General features: G+C 37.4%; 3 protein-coding genes and 1 pseudogene across 3 annotated transcripts; 3 read left to right on the top strand and 1 right to left on the bottom strand.

Moving 5' to 3' along the window:
* The first annotated feature begins 301 nt into the window (after positions 1-301).
* Positions 302-2053, top strand: LOC120140224 (fe-S cluster assembly factor HCF101, chloroplastic-like). The gene is made up of 4 exons (XM_039155261.1): positions 302-400; positions 498-638; positions 1366-1714; positions 1859-2053. The coding sequence occupies exons 1-3, from the start codon at positions 334-336 to the stop codon at positions 1482-1484; spliced, it is 327 nt and encodes a 108-aa protein (XP_039011192.1). The 5' UTR covers positions 302-333; the 3' UTR covers positions 1485-1714; positions 1859-2053.
* Positions 2054-4675: 2622 nt separating this feature from the next.
* LOC120139325 lies at positions 4676-7786 on the top strand (annotated as a pseudogene).
* A 2898-nt stretch (positions 7787-10684) lies between these two features.
* Positions 10685-20131, bottom strand: LOC120138904 (pentatricopeptide repeat-containing protein At5g55740, chloroplastic). Its single transcript, XM_039154308.1, has 2 exons — positions 20102-20131; positions 10685-13494 (listed from the first exon to the last, which is right to left on the bottom strand). The coding sequence occupies exon 2, from the start codon at positions 13483-13485 to the stop codon at positions 10975-10977; it is 2511 nt and encodes an 836-aa protein (XP_039010239.1). The 5' UTR covers positions 13486-13494; positions 20102-20131; the 3' UTR covers positions 10685-10974.
* Positions 17936-19973, top strand: LOC120137543 (myb family transcription factor EFM-like). The gene is made up of 4 exons (XM_039153302.1): positions 17936-18356; positions 18645-19229; positions 19338-19414; positions 19527-19973. The coding sequence occupies exons 1-4, from the start codon at positions 18164-18166 to the stop codon at positions 19971-19973; spliced, it is 1302 nt and encodes a 433-aa protein (XP_039009233.1). The 5' UTR covers positions 17936-18163.
* Positions 20132-20349: the final 218 nt, after the last annotated feature.

Here is a 20349-nt window from a genome sequence, read left to right as displayed (position 1 = left end):
CCAAGAAAAGCACACTTACGGATTGCATCTTTGAGGGGACGACGGTACCTTCAGTGTAATAAATCAACGAAACCGAAGATGGTCGTTAATGAATTCGTATAAAAAGGCAAAACAGTTTTTCTCCCTTTTGTTGTTGGTTTGTGTGTGTGTGTTTTGTGGGGGTTTTTTTTTTGGGCGGGGGGGGGGGCAAGTGAGCAACTTATTAGATTTTGAGCCATTAATTTTTATCACTCCAGCAACAGAAACATGAGGCTCACAACAGCCGACCGCTAACTTCTTATGCTTTCTTTTTGTTAACACCGAAAAATTTTATCTTCTTCAGTATTCTCCAAAATGCAACTTCTTCACGCTCCACCTTGTCCCTCTCTCTCTTTTCCAAATTTAAACCGAAATTCTAGAGGTATTTTTTCTTCTTGCAACGAAAGCTTCATGTTGGTAACAACAGCTGAAACTATTTTCAGTTTTTCACTTGAAATTCTCTGTTTCTTTTACTGTAGGATTGCTTTCACTTGAGAAATGTCTTCAACCGTCAACTGCCAACTGCTTCTTTCAGCCTCAAAAACTGGAAAGGTCGATATGGGTATCGGATAAACTGTCCGTTTTTAGCTTCTTTGCACCCAAAGCTACCTCAGTTGACGGTAATACTCCATATCTTATCCAAAGCTAAAACCGGGAAGGCTAAACCTTTCTCGCCTTTCCTTCATTGTAAAAAACCCAACGTGTAGTGCTTTTCTTTTCAAGCAGGGAAGATTTTTTTTTAATCATTTGACATTAAAATCTTGTACCATAATATTTTAGTGCTCGAACTCGAGATCTTAACGAATAACACAAATTCATTTATCAATGAACTCTTTTGGTTCATACATTATTTATTTATTTAAATATTGGTTTTTGTCAATACTATTTAGGGGTGTTCAAAAATACCCGATCCGTCAATCCACCGACCCGTCAACCAATATTTAAATAAATAAATAATGTATGAACCAAACGAGTTCATTGATAAATGAATTTGTGTTATTCATTAAGATCTCGAGTTCTAGCACTAAAATATTAGGGTACAAGATTTTAATGTCAAATGATTAGAAATCTATAACCTAAAATTGCTCCTGTAAAGCTTGAATGTCTTCATGCTTAATTTGGTTTCTTACTTAAAGTGAAATAATTAATTCAATAAATAAAATACTTATGTCATCCTTTTGCGGTTAGATCCTATCATGTTAGTCGCCTTTTCGCCTTCTTGGTTGTTATTGCTTGCACAAAGATACCTTCCAACCCATCTTTTTGCTCCTAAAATTGCTGTTATTGTTTGAGGTGTCTTCTAGATTCCTATTTTGTCATCTAAATATTAATTTTGGTTGATGGCAGCTAGTTCTGCTGCTACAACTGGAACAGCCGAGGGCGACGTATTAAAAGCATTGTCTCAAATCATTGATCCGGACTTTGGAACAGATATCGTCTCCAGCGGTTTTTTGTCTCCTCATTGATGAAGCTTCAGGAGAGGTCACTTCTATGTTTGAAGATTTCGTAAAATAACCTAAAAAGAGTTTTGTGAGGGATGGGGGGGGGGGTGGAACACACTTGCTAAGAAGTTGAAGGAGTTGATCTTTATGAGTTAGAAGAGATTTTGGAGATGACTAATATGGTCGAGTTCCAAAAGATCATGGTTCCAGTGTTTCGGTGTATTGCATGCTGCTCAAACAGCTCCCATTACCAGGTAAAATTTCCTTAATATCATTATGTGACCGTTTGATGATACTTTTGAGTGGTATATCTACTCTTAAATAGAAATGGTTGATGGATGTTATGTGGTCGAATGAAACGTGAAATTGTTTTCGACTTCTATTTCCGACTATTTCAGGTGGCCGAACGAGCTCACTTGCTTTGGAACAACGAGCTCATAATCTTGTTACACAACCGCCATGCGATTTTCCCTCTTATCTTTCCATCCCTCGAGTGGAATTCCCAGAATCATTGGAATCAGGCAGTGCTTAACCTGACGCGGAACATTCGAAAGATGTTCAGTGAGATGGATGAAGAGCTTCTGCTTGCCTGTCGGCGCAAGTTGGAGGAAGAAAACTAGAAAACTCTCAATCCATCGAATCAGCTCAGAAGAGGAAGCTAGTATGGGAACGGCTGGAAGCAAGCTTTCAAACCTCCGGCTACTAACATTATCCCTCCCGTACAACCAGCCGCTCCCCACGTTGCCTGTTAACCACTTCGAGGAACTGTTGTTGGCAATAGATAGATGCATGTATAAAATATATATAGGTGCTCGGATTGCAGTGTTTGATGTTGCTTTCTTCAACATGGTCAAGTTGTGATCGAGTAGGGTTTATATTTGTATCTAAAGATGAAGTTGCTGGGCTGAAAATTATTGGTGTTACTGCATTGCTATTGCCTGCAAAAATTCAGAGGCATTGAGTTGTTGGGTTGCAAATATAATTCAATTATTTTATTCTATGTTTAATCAAAGACAATTCATACCAACTCGTCAATGAACCATATTATAAATGGAGTCGGTTGAATTTGGTTGAAGGTTTTCAAGCGTTAAACCCAATAGTCCAACACTGGATGGCATTTTAAGACAAAACAAAAAGGTGTATGGCAATGGACTAGGCTAGGTCAGAACTTCAAGGTTTGGGCCTAAAAGAGCGACACACGTACAAAAACCTCAATCTGGTGTTTCTTTTATTCTTCAATACAAGTCTGAGTTTCATGGATAAAATACTAAAGTTACCACAGAATATATGTTAATTAGAATTTTTTTTTTTATTAATATGAGGTAATATCTGTCGTATCCCTGAAATCGGACAATCTATAGGAAAATATAGTTGGAAGGTGATTGATCATTTAGTATTATGGCACTTGCTTAGAGCTAATTTACTTTAGTCCAATCCTTCATGGATTTGACATGGTATGCTTCTTTTCCTTCCCTTTTGGAAGGATGATTTACTTATAATGAACGGAGACGGGTAAAGTTAATAGTATTAAATAAGCGTGGAAGTAATAAAATTGACAAGTGCTTAACCTAAATTACATTAAAAATATATTTGTGATTATTTATCAGGATTTTCTCTTCTTCCAGTCCTAAAATATTAATTCACTCTCAAAATGTGTATTACGATGATTATTATTCATGATTTTTTTATTCAAATTAACATAAATGAACCAGCTGAACCTACCGATGTTTATGCCGACGTGAACAAGTAAAAATCCGGCCCTTCTCAACCCATTTCTCAATTATTATTGAAAGGAAGTAAATAAATTACGGCGTGTTATATTTTCTTAAATATGTATTAAGACGTTGCTGTCCTCCGCGTAAGCGTTTGTACTTTTGAAATATAAACCGCCTACTACTAATGAATGAGTTTCCATTCAATTAAACAAATTAAATTTCCGAACAATGACCATAAATAAAATAATGAACCGTATTTACGCACGGGACCTTGTATTTGTTCTTAGAACATAGGAGGGTTTTAAAACACCTGTTAATGTTTAAAAGAAGGTGATTTTAGAATTTCAAAAAATTATGTAATAATTAAAACAAATCAAATTATAATCCATAACTGGAACTAAGGATAAAATTTGAAGTACAAAATAGGGTTTAAAGTCTAGAAACGTTGCTTACAAATTTAAGGCACGAGTAAATCTAACTCCATTTCATTTATGATGGATGCTGTCAACGATGAAAAAATGGCAAATGACCGCTGCCGTTCAGCTCACTTGTCAGAGGCAGCCAAGGTACGACGGTCAATGAAACTTCGATTGTCCAACATTTAAGCTGTAATTATTATGCAAACTATCCTATAAAAATCAAACTAAAATGAAACTTCGATTCTCCAATTTTTGAATCAGTGTTCGTCGGCGTGTTTAATAAAACCCAGTTACGCCTCTTTTTAGTATAGTTAATAATGTAGATAGAGGTGTTGTAAGTTCTTATAATGCAATAGGAATAGGAATAGGAATTGGAACTGTAATTACTATTTTTGGGTGGCGGTCTGTGTAAAAAAAATGCTGTAGAAAAATATCATATACTCCATAAAGAAAAGGAGTAAAGTTTTCCTTAGAATTGAGATTAAAAAAAAGGTGTCACCATCTAAAGGGCAAAACAAAAAATACGTATATCGACAAAACAAACCTACTCTCTCTTTAAAATCGTGGAATCACCTTACATTAACTGATACGATTGGTAAACATGCAAATGTTTACGACAGGGGACCCACCCCTTGCTTCACTCTAAAATCCAAATATTCACTCTCACATGGAGCAATCAAAGGAGTAGCTATCATCGTTATGAACTAAGTAACGTGGATGATAAAAAAAATTGTTATTAATCTTTAAAATATCGGTTTCAAATATTAAAAAATATAAATATTTAATATCAAATAATAAAAAATTATATATAACTAAATACTATTTTATACATTTGTCATGTTAATAAAAAAAATAGTAGATATAATCAAATTTCTCAAACTCCACGCGCTTCCGAACGAGTGTTCATTAAAAGAAACCAGGTAAGAAAAAGAGAGAAACGCTGATTTTATTTTTCAGTTCACCAACATGAAGGAAAATTTATTAGAAATAAAACGCTTTCCCACCGCTACCAGTCGACAGCAAAGCCATAGGAACACTTCTCTCTCTTAACTATGCCCTGTTTTTATTTGTCGTTTCTTTAGGAAACCTCGCACTTGTCTCTCCGATTTCTTGTTTCCTTTATGGGTTCTCACCGGGAAATCGTATTTGGGTCTTACGGGCCGCCGACAACAGCAACATACTAATAGCGCAAAACCCAACCATCCTTCCTTTTTTTTTTATTGTGTGTTCCATTCTTCAAATCAAAATCCCAAAATGGTTGTAAATTTTGGTTGGTTTGTTTTAGTTTCAGCTGTGATATTATTAAGTCTGGGAGTGAACTCAGAGCCAGTTCAAGATAAGCAAGCTCTCATTGCCTTCCTTTCACAGACTAAACACTCGAACCGGATCCAATGGAACTCATCAACTTCAGCCTGCAATTGGGTCGGCGTCATATGCGATGCGAACCGCTCTTTTGTCTACACTCTTCGGCTTCCTGCTGTGGGTCTCGTAGGCTCCATTCCACCCAACACAATCGGACGGTTAAACAATCTCCGAGTTTTAAGTCTCCGAGCCAATGGTTTGGCCGGTGAGATCCCACCTGACTTTTCTAATTTGACTCTCCTCCGTAGCCTTTATTTGCAAGATAACGCCTTCTCCGGCTCGTTCCCACCCAGTGTGACTAGCTTAATTCGTTTGACGCGTCTTGATCTTTCTTCTAACAATTTCTCCGGTCCTATCCCTTTCGGGGTAAACAATATGACTCATCTTACCAGGTTATACTTGCAAAACAACAAGTTTTCCGGTTCTCTCCCCAGCATCGACTCCGATGGTTTGGATGATTTCAATGTTGCTAATAACAGCCTGAACGGTTCAATTCCCGATACGTTAACAAAATACCCCCGCGTCTTCATTCGCCGGAAACATTGGGCTTTGTGGTGGCCCACTCCGTCCGTGTAACCCATTTTTTCCCTCACCGGCAACGTCTCCTTCCGAGCCCATTTCGCCCACAACTTCGAGCAGAAAGTCCAGAAATCTCTCCACCGGCGCCATTATTGCTATTGCCGTGGGGTCAGCAATCGTTGCGTTACTGTTGCTATTATTCCTCATTCTTTGCCTAAGTAAGCGGCAACGGCAACCGTCTAAGCAGCAGAAGTCTGCTGTGGCTGGTACAAGGGTGGTTCCGCCGGCGGAGGTGGGAACTTCCTCGTCGAAAGATGATATAACTGGAGCGTCAACAGAAGGGGAAAGGAATAAGCTGGTGTTCTTCGAAGCTGGATTTTATAGCTTCGATCTGGAGGATTTGTTGAGGGCTTCAGCTGAGGTGTTGGGAAAAGGTAGTGTCGGAACGTCGTACAAGGCTGTGTTAGAAGAAGGGACGACGGTGGTCGTTAAGCGGTTAAAAGACGTGGCGGTCAGTAAAAAGGAGTTCGAAATGCAGATGGAAATGCTGGGTAAGATTAGGCATGAAAATGTGGTTCCTCTGAGAGCGTTTTATTACTCCAAGGACGAGAAATTGCTGGTTTCTGATTTCATGCGCGACGGTAGCTTGTCTTCCCTGCTTCATGGTAAGTTAAACTGTTTCATTTCAGTATTTCATTATTCTTTTTTCTGGGTTTTTTCTTAGAGAGTCAAATAATCCGTGCAAATTTATTCTTAAAAATTCAAACATATTTTACTAAGAACATAACCTGACAGTTAATTTTGTCTATACTGGAACTCCAGCTGCTGCATTTATGTTATTTTCCTCCCCGTTTTACGCTGTGATAATACTATTTTTAGTGGAATGTTGCTGGGATAATATAATATTTAATTTCTTGAGGGTACAGTGGGGGAACTTAATCATTTGAGAAATTTTAAAATGTTTCTCCAATTAAATAAACAGAAGCGTCCTGGTTATGGATTCCTTTGTACAAACATTCTTACAAGAGTATGAGTTACGCTTATGAAGTAATAGCTGTCTTTCTTGTCTTCATTTACATTCCACCACCAGCATTCTCATAATTCATCTATAGATCCACCGACATCGTTTCATTGTACCTTGTTTATTTTCACCAAATTCCCTGAAATTATACTCTCATGTATTCTCTTTTTGCAGTGTAATCAACATTCCTTTGTAGTTGTGAGTTGTTTCTTCGACTTTCCTTTCAATTTAAGGAACCTGAATATATCTAGAGCACTATTTGAAGTTAAATTAGTATAATCTTAAAGCAAAACTGGTCACTAATCATGAAAACTACAGCTCAAGTAGGTTAATATTGGCCAATCATGAAAACTACAGCTCAAGTAGGCAGATTGCTTTTCGTTTTTGGTAATGAAGTGAAGGGTTATGTGATGATGCAGGTAGTAGAGGCTCAGGCCGTACTCCGTTAGGTTGGGACAATCGCATGAGAATAGCGTTAAGCGCCGCCAGGGGCCTAGCCCACCTCCATGTTTCAGGCAAGGTGGTCCATGGCAATATCAAGGCTTCCAACATCCTTCTCCGACCGGACCAAGAAGCCTGCATCTCTGACTTTGGTCTGAACCCTCTGTTCGGCAATACTACCCCACCTAGCCGTGTCGCGGGCTACCGAGCACCTGAAGTACTCGAAACTCGGAAAGTTAGCTTCAAGTCCGACGTGTATAGTTTCGGAGTGTTGTTGCTTGAGTTGTTAACCGGGAAAGCACCGAATCAAGCATCGTTAGGAGAAGAAGGGATTGATCTTCCTCGTTGGGTGCAATCCGTGGTTCGGGAGGAATGGACGGCCGAGGTTTTCGATGTGGAGCTGATGAGATACCACAGCATTGAAGAGGAAATGGTGCAGCTGTTACAAATTGCAATGACATGTGTATCGACCGTGCCCGATCAAAGGCCCTCCCTGCCAGAAGTTGTACGGATGATCGAGGAAATGAATAGAGTAGAAACAGACGATGGGTTGCGGCAGTCGTCTGATGATCCCTCAAAAGGATCAGACGGGCAGACTCCCCCAACGGAGTCAAGGACCACACCTAGGTCTGCCACTCCTTGAACGTGCATGATGTCAACAACCAAAGGGGAAAGAAAAAGAAAAAGAAAAAGCAAAAGGAGAGTGGGGAATGGGGTCTTTAGGTTCTCCTTAAAATGTGCACAAAGCGTAAGTAAGAGTCATAAAGTGCGCAGTGGATTGGGGGAAGTAATTAATGTTCGCCCCCCAGTTTGTGCTTATTTTTCCTTTTCCTGGGTTTATTCTTATTTTTATTATTTTCAATTTGCAATTTTTTTTATAGATGAAGTTGAAAGGGATCTGAAATGTTTTTGAAGCTTGGTGCTTAGGAACTTATCGGAATTTGACCATTTTTATGTTTCTTCTTCCTTTTTATAAAAAAGTCCTTCCTTTCTAATTGTATCTCAAACAAAGAAAAAAATCAACTCTAGGCCTTGTCATAGATTTACACCCATTATAAGATTTGAGTTAGTCTCGATTATTAGCACACTTAATCAGTATTAACATCATAATAAACAGGTTTAATGTAGGAAAGCAGAAAGCAAATATGCATTTTTTTTACTTTCAGCACGCCGCCAATGGAATAAACATTTTTAATGATGGAATAAACATATTTAATGATGGAATAAACAAACCAACCGTAATCAGAGACACGTGTAGGGTCAATAGACGAACGATGAGCAGATGAGATTTTGATATTTCACTGTGGAGAAGTGTTGCCTGTTCATGGCCATGGAGCCGGAGAGAAGAAACAGGAAGTTGGGGACCGCCCGGCTGGTTTTATTTTTTAATGTTTCCAGACAAACAAATAAAATAAAGGGGATTTGTTCTGAGATTATGTTTGTCGTGGCCATGCTGGTCTGTATGTATGCATGACGATTGATGTATGTACTATTTGATGGGATCACGTTGTATAGGCTTGGCTTCTTGTTCCTGTGTTTCTCCAGTGTAAATTTATTTTTAAAATTATAATATTTTAAATTATGATTACAATTAATAATAACATGTTTATTATATAATATTTTAACACAAAACCATGTAACATAAGGAGGTAATAAATATAGATAGGCAGTCGCCACGTCGGAAGAGAGTTCGGTGGACCGAAAGTCGATGGAGAGAGTTTAGCCGGACGCCTCTTCTAAATCTTTTGCCTTTTCTGCTCATTCATTACTACCGCCAAAACAAAAGAAAAAGATCCTCCGACATATTGTTCGTTTTTTTAACGTTTGACCTAATCTTTCGGTAGTCTTTAATTAACACACACAACCCTAAAGCATTTTAAAGCATGTGGGTCATATAAAGTGTGTAACTTATTGTTAAAGATCCCATCACATTTCCTTTCGCTTATCATCACTTCTCTTTGACTCGAGAAAACTTCGGTAGAGATCAAAGCCCTTCAGTCCATTAGAACATTATTAGGTTTTCAGATAAATTAAGTTACAGTGGTTAAAGTTCCCAGACTATATTCAAATTATGAGCACCGTGAATGATCCTGGCGACACATCATTTTACCAAAGATGCAAGGCTAAGAATAGTGGATAAAAAGGGCCCTTTTATAATCAACGAAATCGACTACCCAAGGGAGAAGAATCATTGAAAATAAAATGCCTATCGTCAAGATTGAGAGAAACATAATTTATTAAAAATAAACTCAAAACTTAATTAAATATTTTTAAAATATATTATTTAATTGATTCAAATTTAAATTTCGGTATATACCCCTATACTTTGATATTTCAATCAAAGAAAAGGAAAGCACCTTAGTTAACCCCATTGAGCATTGAAAGCTTAAATCAATTATTTAGTGGCCCCCTGGACCCGCATTGATATAAAGACACCTTGAAAGCAATATCAAAACCCAAATCTGTCTCACTTGTGTAGTTTATGTTACTATGGTAAAAGATTGATCAGAAACAAAAATAGTGATATATATCTGTTTTGAGTTTCCAGAGAGGAATGTTCTTTTGGGGCATTGGATTCCTCATCCTTCAATGCAGATTTACAGCATCAGGCCAGTTTATTCCATTGCTGCTCTCACCACCCAATATTACAGGTCATTGCTATCTTTATTTTACAATGACGAGTATTCATTCAGTTGACCTAATCTTCCTTTTTCCTCACAAATACAATTCCTCTAAACGTTTACCCTATTCATGAAATCCCCTTGTGGTCTTTTAAGGGGCACATTTACATCCATTTTTTTAGTTTAGTGCGCCGGTCTTTGCTGCTAAGAAACCAAATAAGGGGGGGGGGGGAGGGAACTCATATAATGCAATATTTTATGGTTATCTTAAAGCCCAAGCCAAGTAGTTTCTTGCCTTCTAAGTTTATCTTTCTGAATCCCTATCAAAAGCTGGCTGGGTTAACAGTTTTTACTTGGTATGACAGTCAAAACCGTAATCATCTCTAACATGGAATTTTAATATCCTAAACTCTATTTCTGTTGGATCAGACAAGATGACTTTTTTACTCCATCCAGGTTCATTTCCTCATAGGTCTAATATAATAATATTCTCACAAATGTCATTCGTTAGACAAACGAGCACGCATTGAAATCTCACCAACCCCAGCGGCCTCGTATGTCGGGTGCAAGTAACTGAACGCCAGTTCATTTAGATCAAATCAAAATTAGTGGATTCGTTGAATAATTAATAATAATAATATGGTGTACTAGTCCATCAAAGAAGGTCGTTGCAGAACATCTAATTGATCATAAAGAAAAAGTTAATATTCATAAACAAATACATCTTTAAGTCTATATGCTTGATGATTATTAATTTCTTTTGGGGGCATAATTTAGCTTTAGTTTGATGTGATGCCTTGTGAAAACAACTTCCATTCTGGGTTTCCCTTGCCCGTGAAACTAGGTGCAGTGCTGAAGCAAAAGCCGCATTCTTTCACTTTCATGGGAAATTACTTATGCTTATGCTTATGGTTGTTGAGGTGATCAGAGGAGAAGTTGTAGATTATGGGGAGGAAATTAATGCCCTGAAGCAGTCATGTAGTCAATTATACGGTCATGAAAAATGTATAAAGAATTTTATTTGAATTCAAATTATGTCATTTTTCCAATGCCCTTCTTTAATAGAAAAGCCAGAAACTGAAAAAGCCTAGCTGCTGATCAGCTATATTATTCATTGTACTGTGCTTTTCTGAATATGAACAGAAACACCTTGGGTTTTTTTGCAAGTTGCTGTACAGATTAAACTGAGTCGAGGTGTATTCTCCATCCTTTCAACATGTTTAGTGCGGCTAGCTCTATCCAGCCAGGTAATCCAGATGAATCTGCATCAACATCTCGGTGACGCATTCCAGGCTGAACATTCTGGTCAATTCTTGATGCGAAGCAAAAGTACCCGTTGTTTGCTTCTTTTCAGTTAAATCTGACCCTCTTTTGAGTCTCCTTGGAGCACTTAATATTTACCTACGAATCTGATTTTTAAGCACTGGAATTCATATCAGTTCCCAATAAATCCAGTGTAGCTTGTATTTCCTCTGTACTGGGGTGTGATCCATCACCAGCAATAAAGGAATGAAGTTTTTCACCTACTTGAATCCAACTGCACCCGGGGCTCTTCTTTAAATCTTTTTCTTTCATTGAATCCCTTATTTTGGATACTTCGTCCCACCTTCCTGCAGCAGCATATGCATTTGAAATTGCCACATAATTACCTGAATTATCTGGTTCCAATTCTAGTAAATACTTTGATAACTGCTCCACAAGTTCAATCTCATTATGCTTTCTGCATTTAGCAAGAAGTGTTCCGATTATTTCTGCATCTGGCTCATATGGCATTGTGAGAATAAGCCTGAAAGCTTCATCTACACGTCCTGATTGAGAAAGAAGACTAACTAAACATCCATAATGCTCCATGCTTGGTGAGCAATGATGTTTAGAAACCATGTCAACAAAAGTCTCCAAACCTTCATTTACAAGCCCGGTGTGGGTGCATGCAGATAGGACACTTGTAAATGTTATACCATCCGGTTCTACACCAGCTTCCTCTAGATTTCTAAGCACTGCACGAGCTTCTCCAGCTTGACCATGTAATGCATAAGCAGAAATCATTGCATTATAAACAGGCAATTCCTTGCTTGCGATATTATCAAACACCATCTTTGCTCGACTTAGACATCCACATTTAGCATACATGTCAACTAAAGCTGTTGAAATAGAGATCTGTGAGCCAAGGTCGTGCCTTATAGCGTATCCATGAATTGCTTTCCCATGCTGTAATGATGTCACATTTGTGCAAGCTGAGAGTGCACTGCTGGTGCTTATAGTGTTGGGTTTGATCCCAGATTCTTGCATTTCTTGAAAAATCTTTAGCGCCTCATAGTGAAAACCATTATGAGCCAAACCAGTTAAAAGAGTCGTCCAGGTTATAAGGTTAGGGTGGACACCAAGGGATTGCATCTGCGAGAAGAACTCTTTAGCCTCAGTTACCTGGCGATTCCTAACAAACCCTAGAATCAAAGAATTCCACGATGTTACATTTGGTGTTACACTCTCTAACTGCATCTGATAAAACAACTTCAAGGTCTCACCGCTATGGCCAACTCTGGCATAAGCAGCCAATAATGTGTTCCATAGTATGATATCTTTTTTAGTTGTGGAACAGAATACTTGTACGGCATAATCAATTCTTCCACATTTGGCATACATATCTACAATGCTACTAGCAACAACAACATCAGACTGAAGGCTGTTCCTAATACAATAACCGTGACCCTCTTTTCCAAGCTTTATATTGCTCGAATTGGCAGCAGCAACCAATATAGATGACAGAGTCACACAATCGAATCTCATATTTTCGGATCTCATCAGATGACACATATCGAGTGCCTTATCAGTCAAACCACAATGCAAGTAACTAGAAATGATCAAATTCCAAGTTACTACATCCTTTTCAAGCATCCTATCGAAAACTAGCTCGGCATCCTCAATCAAACAAACTTTGGAATAAAAATTTAGAACAGAACTACCCAAAATGCTGTCAAATTCAAATCCACGTACGACAGCAATGGCATGCCCCTGTTTTCCCTCACCTATTGCACCTAAATTAGCCGAAGCAGATAAAAAGCTCGATATGGATACCTGACTAGGTTCCACACCTTCCACTCTCATATCATGGAACACCCCAATAGCCTGCTCATTCATCCCATTCTGAATGTACCCAACGATCATCGAATTCCAAGCTATTACATTCCTCTCAATCATACCATCAAAAACTTTCCTGGCATCCTCCAAAGCCCCACACTTGCCATACATATCAATCAAACTACTTGCAACAAAGACACACCCATCGAAACCCACCTTCACCACAAACCCGTGAACCCCTTTCCCATACCCAAGCCATAACAAAGCACCACAAGCTTTTAATGCATTAGGGACGACAAAGTTGTCAGGCAATAACCCATTTTCTTGCATCTCATGAAACCCCATTAAAGCCTCTTCATTTAACCCAATTCTACATTTCAGTCCTATAATGGCAGCCCAAGAGAACACATTCTTTACCCTCAACCTACTAAACAGATCATTAGCAATATCAAAAGCACCACACTTTGCGTAAAAAATTACCAACTTTGTCTCAATATACTCATTTCTTGCAAAGAAAGCACCGTTCTTTAGAACTTGAGCATGGAGTTGCTGACCTGTGGAAAGATCTCTTTGATAAACGCAACCCTGAAGGATTTCACCGTATATTTCAGGTCCAGCTGGTATATTTCTGGAGTCCATTTCGGTGAGTAAGTCCACAGCTTGTTGGATTTGGCCATCTTTGCAAAGTGAAGATATGGCGTGAAAGTAAGATTTGTACGAAGTTTGATGATTCGTGGTGGATCCATTGAATTGGGTGAGATGAATCGGTTCGTTTGAATTGAGAGATTTGATTGGTTTTGCTGATTTGAAATGAGAGAAATGCGGGGTTGTGAAATAAAGGGACGCCATGCAAGCAGGCAGTAGTAAAGAAGAGGGAGGATATGGATATTGTAAGGGGAAGCGGGAAGGTTAGTTTTGTCATTAGAAATCAACGAACTCTTTCATTTCACTAAACAAATGGAGAAGATAAGTTTATCCACCAATCTAACTTGTGATGGAATTGAGCCTTGGGCCCACGACGCCTATTTAAAGGTTTTTATTTTTAGTACGGATAAAAATAAATTTTCAATACGGGGAATCCAATACGGAGCAATGGACAGGAAATCCAACCCTTTTTGGTATTAACGATGAGCCGACTATTCAATACGGGCCTATAATTGGACACCGAGACAGGGCCGACTAGCCTGTTGCCTGTGCCTTCATTTTAATCCCGTAGCCCACCGGTTAGAGGTGTGTAAAAAAAAAAAAATGATCTAACCGACCCAATCTATGGATTTGTTGTTTTGATCCAAAAAAATCATATATTTGATCCGGCCTTTAATTTTTTGACATTTTTGAATCGAGTAATATTCGATATCCGAAAATGTAAACTCCCTACCACCGGTCAAGATTTAGCCGCAGAAACAAACTTTTCATCCTTTAACCTTTAAACACAACTCCTTTTAAATTTGAAAATTATATATAACCAAAGTTTTCAATTCTTTTGGTTGTCCTCTCGGTTTTAAGGTTTTATCTTTGACAAATTCAGGCCGAAACTCCAAAGAGTATTTAAACTAAATCCCAAGGTTATGACATGATCTAAGTTGGGTAAGAAATTTTGGAGATTTCATAATTGAAAGGAACTGTATTTTGTGTTGACGCTTGGGAGAATAACAAAATTGATTTGTATTAATTAATAATAAAAAATCCTGTCTTCAACCACACTTTAATTCCTGCCTTTTTAACTCAACCGAAGATATTCTAATTCCATCCACCACTCTCTTGCTGCGGATGCTAATGCCATTTCTTTCTTTTATTTCTCTGTTTTTAATTTATGGTACCATCTAAATAGTTCTTGAAAATGAGTGATGATTGATTTTTTTCAAAATAATACTACTGTTTTTCCGAAAATAAAAACGAGAATAAATAAATTGTTTGAAATACAATTTATGATAATTGTTTGAAAATGAGTGATGATTGAGTTATTTTAAACTCGATTGGCTTGTCGAAATTTTTCTTAATTTTCCAATTTTTTTTATTATCTGGAATTGTATATTTACGGCTCTCATCGTCTAAAAGACGATCAAAACAAATCTAAGAAAATCAGACTTTTAATGCATGAAGATGAGCTTTGCAGGCAGAATCCAGATAATGTAGATCCATACAGCTAGCTGCCAATATATACAGAAACAATAAACAAGTCTCCGATGCTAAAGCAGAGGACGACGAATCTATCCTTAAGTGAATTAGGGGAACAATCCCATTTCCATGATTCCATCTTTTAATAAAAAACAACAAGACCTTGCGGCTTTCCGGAAAGCTTTGAGAGAATTAATGCAGTTCATCGTCGCTGTTTCTTTTTTCATTATTTTCATCAACCATGCTGAACGGAACTTTGAATTCTTCTCTCGAATCGTACTCATAGCGCACGAAGAATGGAATTTTATACTGGTGATCTTCTTCCTATTATATTCCAATTTCCAAGTATCTGAACTCCACTGTAGATTCCGACTGATTAGATTGTTTATTTAAATGAGTAGTCATCGGCATCAATTAGGTCTTCTTCTTGTTTTCATAAAAGGAAAACAATAAACTTTTATCAGGATTACTGACTTATTGAGTCCCTTAATTAATTTTAATACCCCTTTTTATTTTATTAATATAGTTTTAAGCTTTGTTTATTCCCAAGTACCCAATTGGAAACTTTGCCTTTGAAGTGAACCTTTTCTCCAAAAAAATATATATATATAGCGGTCCTAATTGTATGATAAAAAGTAGGGGATAGGCTGTTTCCCAATTAATACAACAAAGAAACCAAACCCATACCATTTGAGTCTCCAACTTCACAACCAATGCATCTTCATCTTCATTTCAACAAGTATTTAACTTATTATATACTATATAGTAACATGCCACAAGTGATACAAAAGTAAAGATTAAAAGGATAAAGACACACACTGCTATGCTCTTTTTTTTATCTTCTGCGTATTAAAGTACTTTATTTTTTGGTTTATTCTTTTCAATAAATATTATTAATTACATTTTTTTGTTGCATTTTGCAGTTGCAAAATTGGGTATTATTATAAGTTAGGAATATCAATATTTATTGAGAGACGCTTAGAAAGAAAGGGTGGGGTTTACAATAATTGTAATTATGATATAGAAATGCATAAAACAGCAGACAAAAGGGATATTCAGAAGGAATATTAGCGACACTTGTCACGTGGAGAATCTCCTTTCCTTTCCTTTTACTTTTTATTTCTTTTTCCCATGGAAACGTTAACGATAGAAGAGAAAAGGCATGGGTTGGAGTGGAGTCTTGTACCACAAGACACACTCTTCCTTTGGATTTTTTAGAAAGAGACTGTCCGACTATCCTAACCCTAAACCCATCATTATAATTAAGCTTACAATTAAAATAAGTGTCAATTTCGTAAATAGATGCTTAAATTAATTTTTGATTTATTTAGATATTTAGTGTTACTAATGTTATCACTTAAAGTGCCGACCGTAACAATAATTATAAAACTCCATTAAGTAACACGTGTCATAATCTTAAATTTTTTTAAAAATTATTTTCTTAAAAAATAAAAATATTACTAAAAAAATAAAATAATAATAATAAACCCCAACCCGTTGCACCCCTCCCCTTTCCCTCCACTCCCCTACAATGCTCGTGATTTCATTTTCTATAGTCAAACGACCGACCAAATGGTTAAGGGGCCCTATTGCAACAACCTGATAAAAGGTCAATTATCACGATCGATCAAAGAGATTTAAAAGATTAGGTATTTTAGGGGTAAGAGATTTGAAAATTTTGAGTTTTGAGATGATAGCAAATGTTATGTCCGGTCGATGGCGGATAGATAGTTGGAGATGATCGACAGTTGAAGTAAAGAGTACAAGAATAAAAATTTTAGAGAGTTTGGTTATACATACATACATATATATAAGAAAAAATTGGGGGTTTTAAAAAAATATTTGTAAGTTTTTTTTTAAAATAAATTTCTAAAATTACTAGATTATGACACGTGTCACTTAACGGGCTCTTTTAACGGCCGAAGTACCTAAAATGATAATGTTTGTAACGTTAGACACTTGGAAGATTCAAAAAATAGTTTAAGCACCTATTCCTGAGAAGCGGTATGAACACTTATTTTAGTATTAATCCATGTAATTACAACCTTTTTCTCTTTTTGCTGCCAAGGGAATTCGATGCATGCAGCAGCAGTCTTTCTTACTCTATCAACTTTCCTTTTACTTAGATATAAAGAAAAAGGATTTCTTATACCCATTGATCAACTCATATTATATTTCCTTTCTCTTGCTTATTCCGGATCTTTTGTGGACTGTGGTTTCCATCCATATGATACCCTCCCCTCTCCCTCTCACATCGCTGCATGCATGCATGGCATCATGTTACTATACAATTAATTAATGAGAATAAGAGTTTCATCGATCCGGTTTAAGAAATTACTATTCAATATGACACATATAACGTATATACTCAATAAAGTTATAGTTACATATCTACTTTTGACCTTTTACAATATATTTACATTAGCTGCCAAGAAAAGTGAAGCAACCAAATATTCCTTCCTTAGCCCCCATTTATTATATTCTTTCGCCATGAATGTCTCGTTTTTCAGATTAGATATTCCCCTCTGTGTTCATTTGCACTCAATATTAGGCCGATATGTAACCTTTTTAAACCACAAAGAAAGTTGCATACTCGCATTGCTGGATTCATACTTCTCATGTTCGTTCTCCCCCATCTCTCTCTCTCTCTCTCTTCAATATGGTTGGTTAAAAAATTACTAAAAAAATAAGGATATAATTTTTTTAAAATAATTTGAATGATATCTTTTCAAAATATTTCTTAATTAAACTTATTTTTTAATAAGAAATAATATTTTATTTTATTAATAAGATCGCTCAATGAATTCGAATGAAATTAAGTATAAACAAGATCAAATATAAGTTCTTTCTTTTTTTCTTCTTTGATAAAGTAGGATAAGAATCAAAGGTTATTAGATAATAAGTGACAAATTAAAAAAATTAAAGTGCAAAAATAGTATTAAGAGGAGCCATCTTTTGTACATGGTGGTATTGAATATGATACACAGATTAAACACATGATCCTTTTGCTGTCAGACCACCTTGATTCTCTTCTCTCTCATGTTTTTTTCTTTATGCTTTTTTTTGCAAGAAGTAACCATACCCCTGTGCTTTCTCCCCTTCTCTTAACTATCTTTTTCCATCTCTCTCTAAAAACCCTATTCCCCCCCCCCCCCCCCAAAAAAAAAAAACAACACGAATCCTCCTTGTGTTCACAACACAACATAACTTCCCTTTCTCCCCTTCTCTCAAACCACACTGCTCTCGGTCCTGTCTCTGTTTTGTTTGTTTGTTTTTGCATACAAACAAATCTTATCGTTTGTTGCTATTATAGCATGACCGATATCCTTCCAAAACAACAACTTTTCCTGAGAAAAAAAACCAAATATCAGTTTCTTCTTGTTTTATAAAACCCTAAAGAAAAAAGACCATGGCATCGCCTTCTGGACTTACCCTTGACTGCAAACCCCACAGTTATTCTATGCTGTTGAAATCATTTGGAGATCAGCAGGTTGATCAAACCCAGAAGCTTGAAGATTTCCTTTCTCGTCTCGAGGAAGAACGCCTTAAGATCGATGCTTTCAAGCGTGAGCTTCCCTATTGCATGCAACTTCTCACCAATGGTAAATATCATAACTTGTATTTTCTTACTAAATGATTCATCTTCATTAGTAAACACACAAAGAAATTACAAATAGATAGTATTTTCTAATTAGCTACTGGTGGATATTCATGTTCTTTCGGCTGAGGTGTTAGTTTCCAAGCTCCTACCTTTTTGTTTTGTAGAAGTTAGAGCTCGCTTTCTTTTTGTTAGTTCAATATCTTTGAATTTAAAGGGTCCTGACCTTTGCATACATTTTCTAAAGAACTAAAAGCATTTGTTTATACTTTTTTTTGGGTTCAGCTGTGGACTGTGGAAGCTTCAAGGCAGCAGCTACATGCATGCCGAGCGAATCAAGGATCAAGGGCGGTTCTTGAAGAATTCATGCCCCTAAAAAACTCCAGCTCCGAGAACTCAGACATATCGCAAAACATATCAGATAAAGCAAACTGGATGACGAGTGCACAATTATGGAGCCAAGAGGGAAACAAAACGAAACCACAACCCACAATCACATCCCCTGAAGAAACCGATATTGGTTTTAATGTTACTCCCAAGCTGGCCTTAGATACCAAGCAGAGAAATGGAGGAGCTTTCCTTCCATTCTCCAAAGACCCAAACTCGTGCCCTGGTTCGACTTTACACGCTCTTCCGGAGCTAGCTCTTACATCTGTCGATAATGATATGGAAGACAAGAAATGCTTGAGTGATAGTGATTGTCAACGGAGAGAGAACACTGGCAAAGAAACCATGCCTAACGCAGCTGATGTGCAAACAACCAATAATAACGCTACTACAAATGGTAGTCAACCTCATAGGAAGGCTAGGCGGTGCTGGTCACCTGATATGCGTAGGAGATTTGTCAATTCTCTCCAGATGCTTGGAGGTTCTCAAGGTATCCATCAAGTTTACTTGTTTTGATTTGATCGTTGTTGAAAAATAATACCACTGAATTGACTCAATATAAAAAATCATTGGTTCTGATGGTGATGATTACACGCAGCTGCCTCACCAAAACAGATAAGGGAGCAGATGAAGGTTGAAGGTTTGACCAATGATGAAGTGAAAATTCATCTACAGGTAACTGAGAGCACTTGTACTAAACCAGATACAGTACAACACTACAAAAAATTACCGATAAGACTCCTTGGATCTTGTGGTAACAATTTTCCTTTACATTTTTTAAATACAGAAATATAGGCTGCATACGAGGAGACCAAGCCCAAGTCCGCAAGCGCCAGGAGCCCCAACACAGCAGGTTGTAGTCCTTGGTGGTATCTGGGTTCCTCCAGAGTATGCCACTGCCGCAGCAGCCGCTCACGGTGGGGCATCCACTCTTTATGGCGCTCACCACCCGGTTGCTTCCCATGCACCTCCTCACTACTGTGCATCACCTGTGACCCAAGAATTCTACACTACGGCGGCCTCTGGAACACCAGTTCTAAATCCTCCCCAGCTGCACCACCACACCCTCCAGCATCAACTCCACATGTTCAAGGCCACCTCACAGGCCCATAGCCTACCGGAGCCCTACCTGAGGGGAGGAGGAGACCGATCCGAGAGCATTGAGGATGGGAAATCTGAGAGCAGCAGCTGGATAAGTAAAAAAATACACTGCTTGCTGCGCACAGGTGTCTAAAACGAATCCCTTGAAGTAATATTCTTGCAGAAAATGTGTACAATGTTATGTCATTACCTTTCAAATTTAGTCTTTTTAGCAACTTTGTGTGGAACTAACCTATAAACTGTCAAGATCAGATGATTAAGGAGAAAGAAGAAATGAACTGAAGAAGGAGAAGAAGGCTAAGGAACAGATGTAAAACGGCTAGGGTCAGCAAGTAGAAAGATCAAGAAAAGTAAAATTGGATAACAGATGTAAAATTGACTCTTAACAACCATATAACAGCAGTTAACCAAACTTAATAACAAATCAGTTAGCTCCTCATCCTAAAACTTTGTGATCTCTCTCTCTCTCGTCTTTTGGTGCAGCAATCCCTTTCTCTTTTTTTCCTTTC

Source organism: Hibiscus syriacus, unplaced genomic scaffold, assembly GCF_006381635.1.
Source record: "Hibiscus syriacus cultivar Baekdansim isolate YM2019G1 unplaced genomic scaffold, ASM638163v2 tig00000170_pilon, whole genome shotgun sequence".
Lineage (NCBI taxonomy): Eukaryota > Viridiplantae > Streptophyta > Magnoliopsida > Malvales > Malvaceae > Hibiscus > Hibiscus syriacus.
Note: the sequence above shows the minus strand (reverse complement) of the source record. Positions and strands in the feature narration are given on the sequence as shown.

Coding starts and splice junctions, on each gene's coding strand:
- LOC120140224 (XM_039155261.1), top strand. CDS start 334: ATGCAACTTCTTCACGCTCCACCTTGTCCCTCTCTCTCTTTTCCAAAT. Junction 401..497: donor TTTAAACCGAAATTCTAGAG/GTATTTTTTCTT, acceptor CTTTTACTGTAG/GATTGCTTTCACTTGAGAAA. Junction 639..1,365: donor CAAAGCTACCTCAGTTGACG/GTAATACTCCAT, acceptor GGTTGATGGCAG/CTAGTTCTGCTGCTACAACT.
- LOC120138904 (XM_039154308.1), bottom strand. CDS start 13,485: ATGGCGTCCCTTTATTTCACAACCCCGCATTTCTCTCATTTCAAATCA.
- LOC120137543 (XM_039153302.1), top strand. CDS start 18,164: ATGGCATCGCCTTCTGGACTTACCCTTGACTGCAAACCCCACAGTTAT. Junction 18,357..18,644: donor CATGCAACTTCTCACCAATG/GTAAATATCATA, acceptor TTCAGCTGTGGA/CTGTGGAAGCTTCAAGGCAG. Junction 19,230..19,337: donor GATGCTTGGAGGTTCTCAAG/GTATCCATCAAG, acceptor GATTACACGCAG/CTGCCTCACCAAAACAGATA.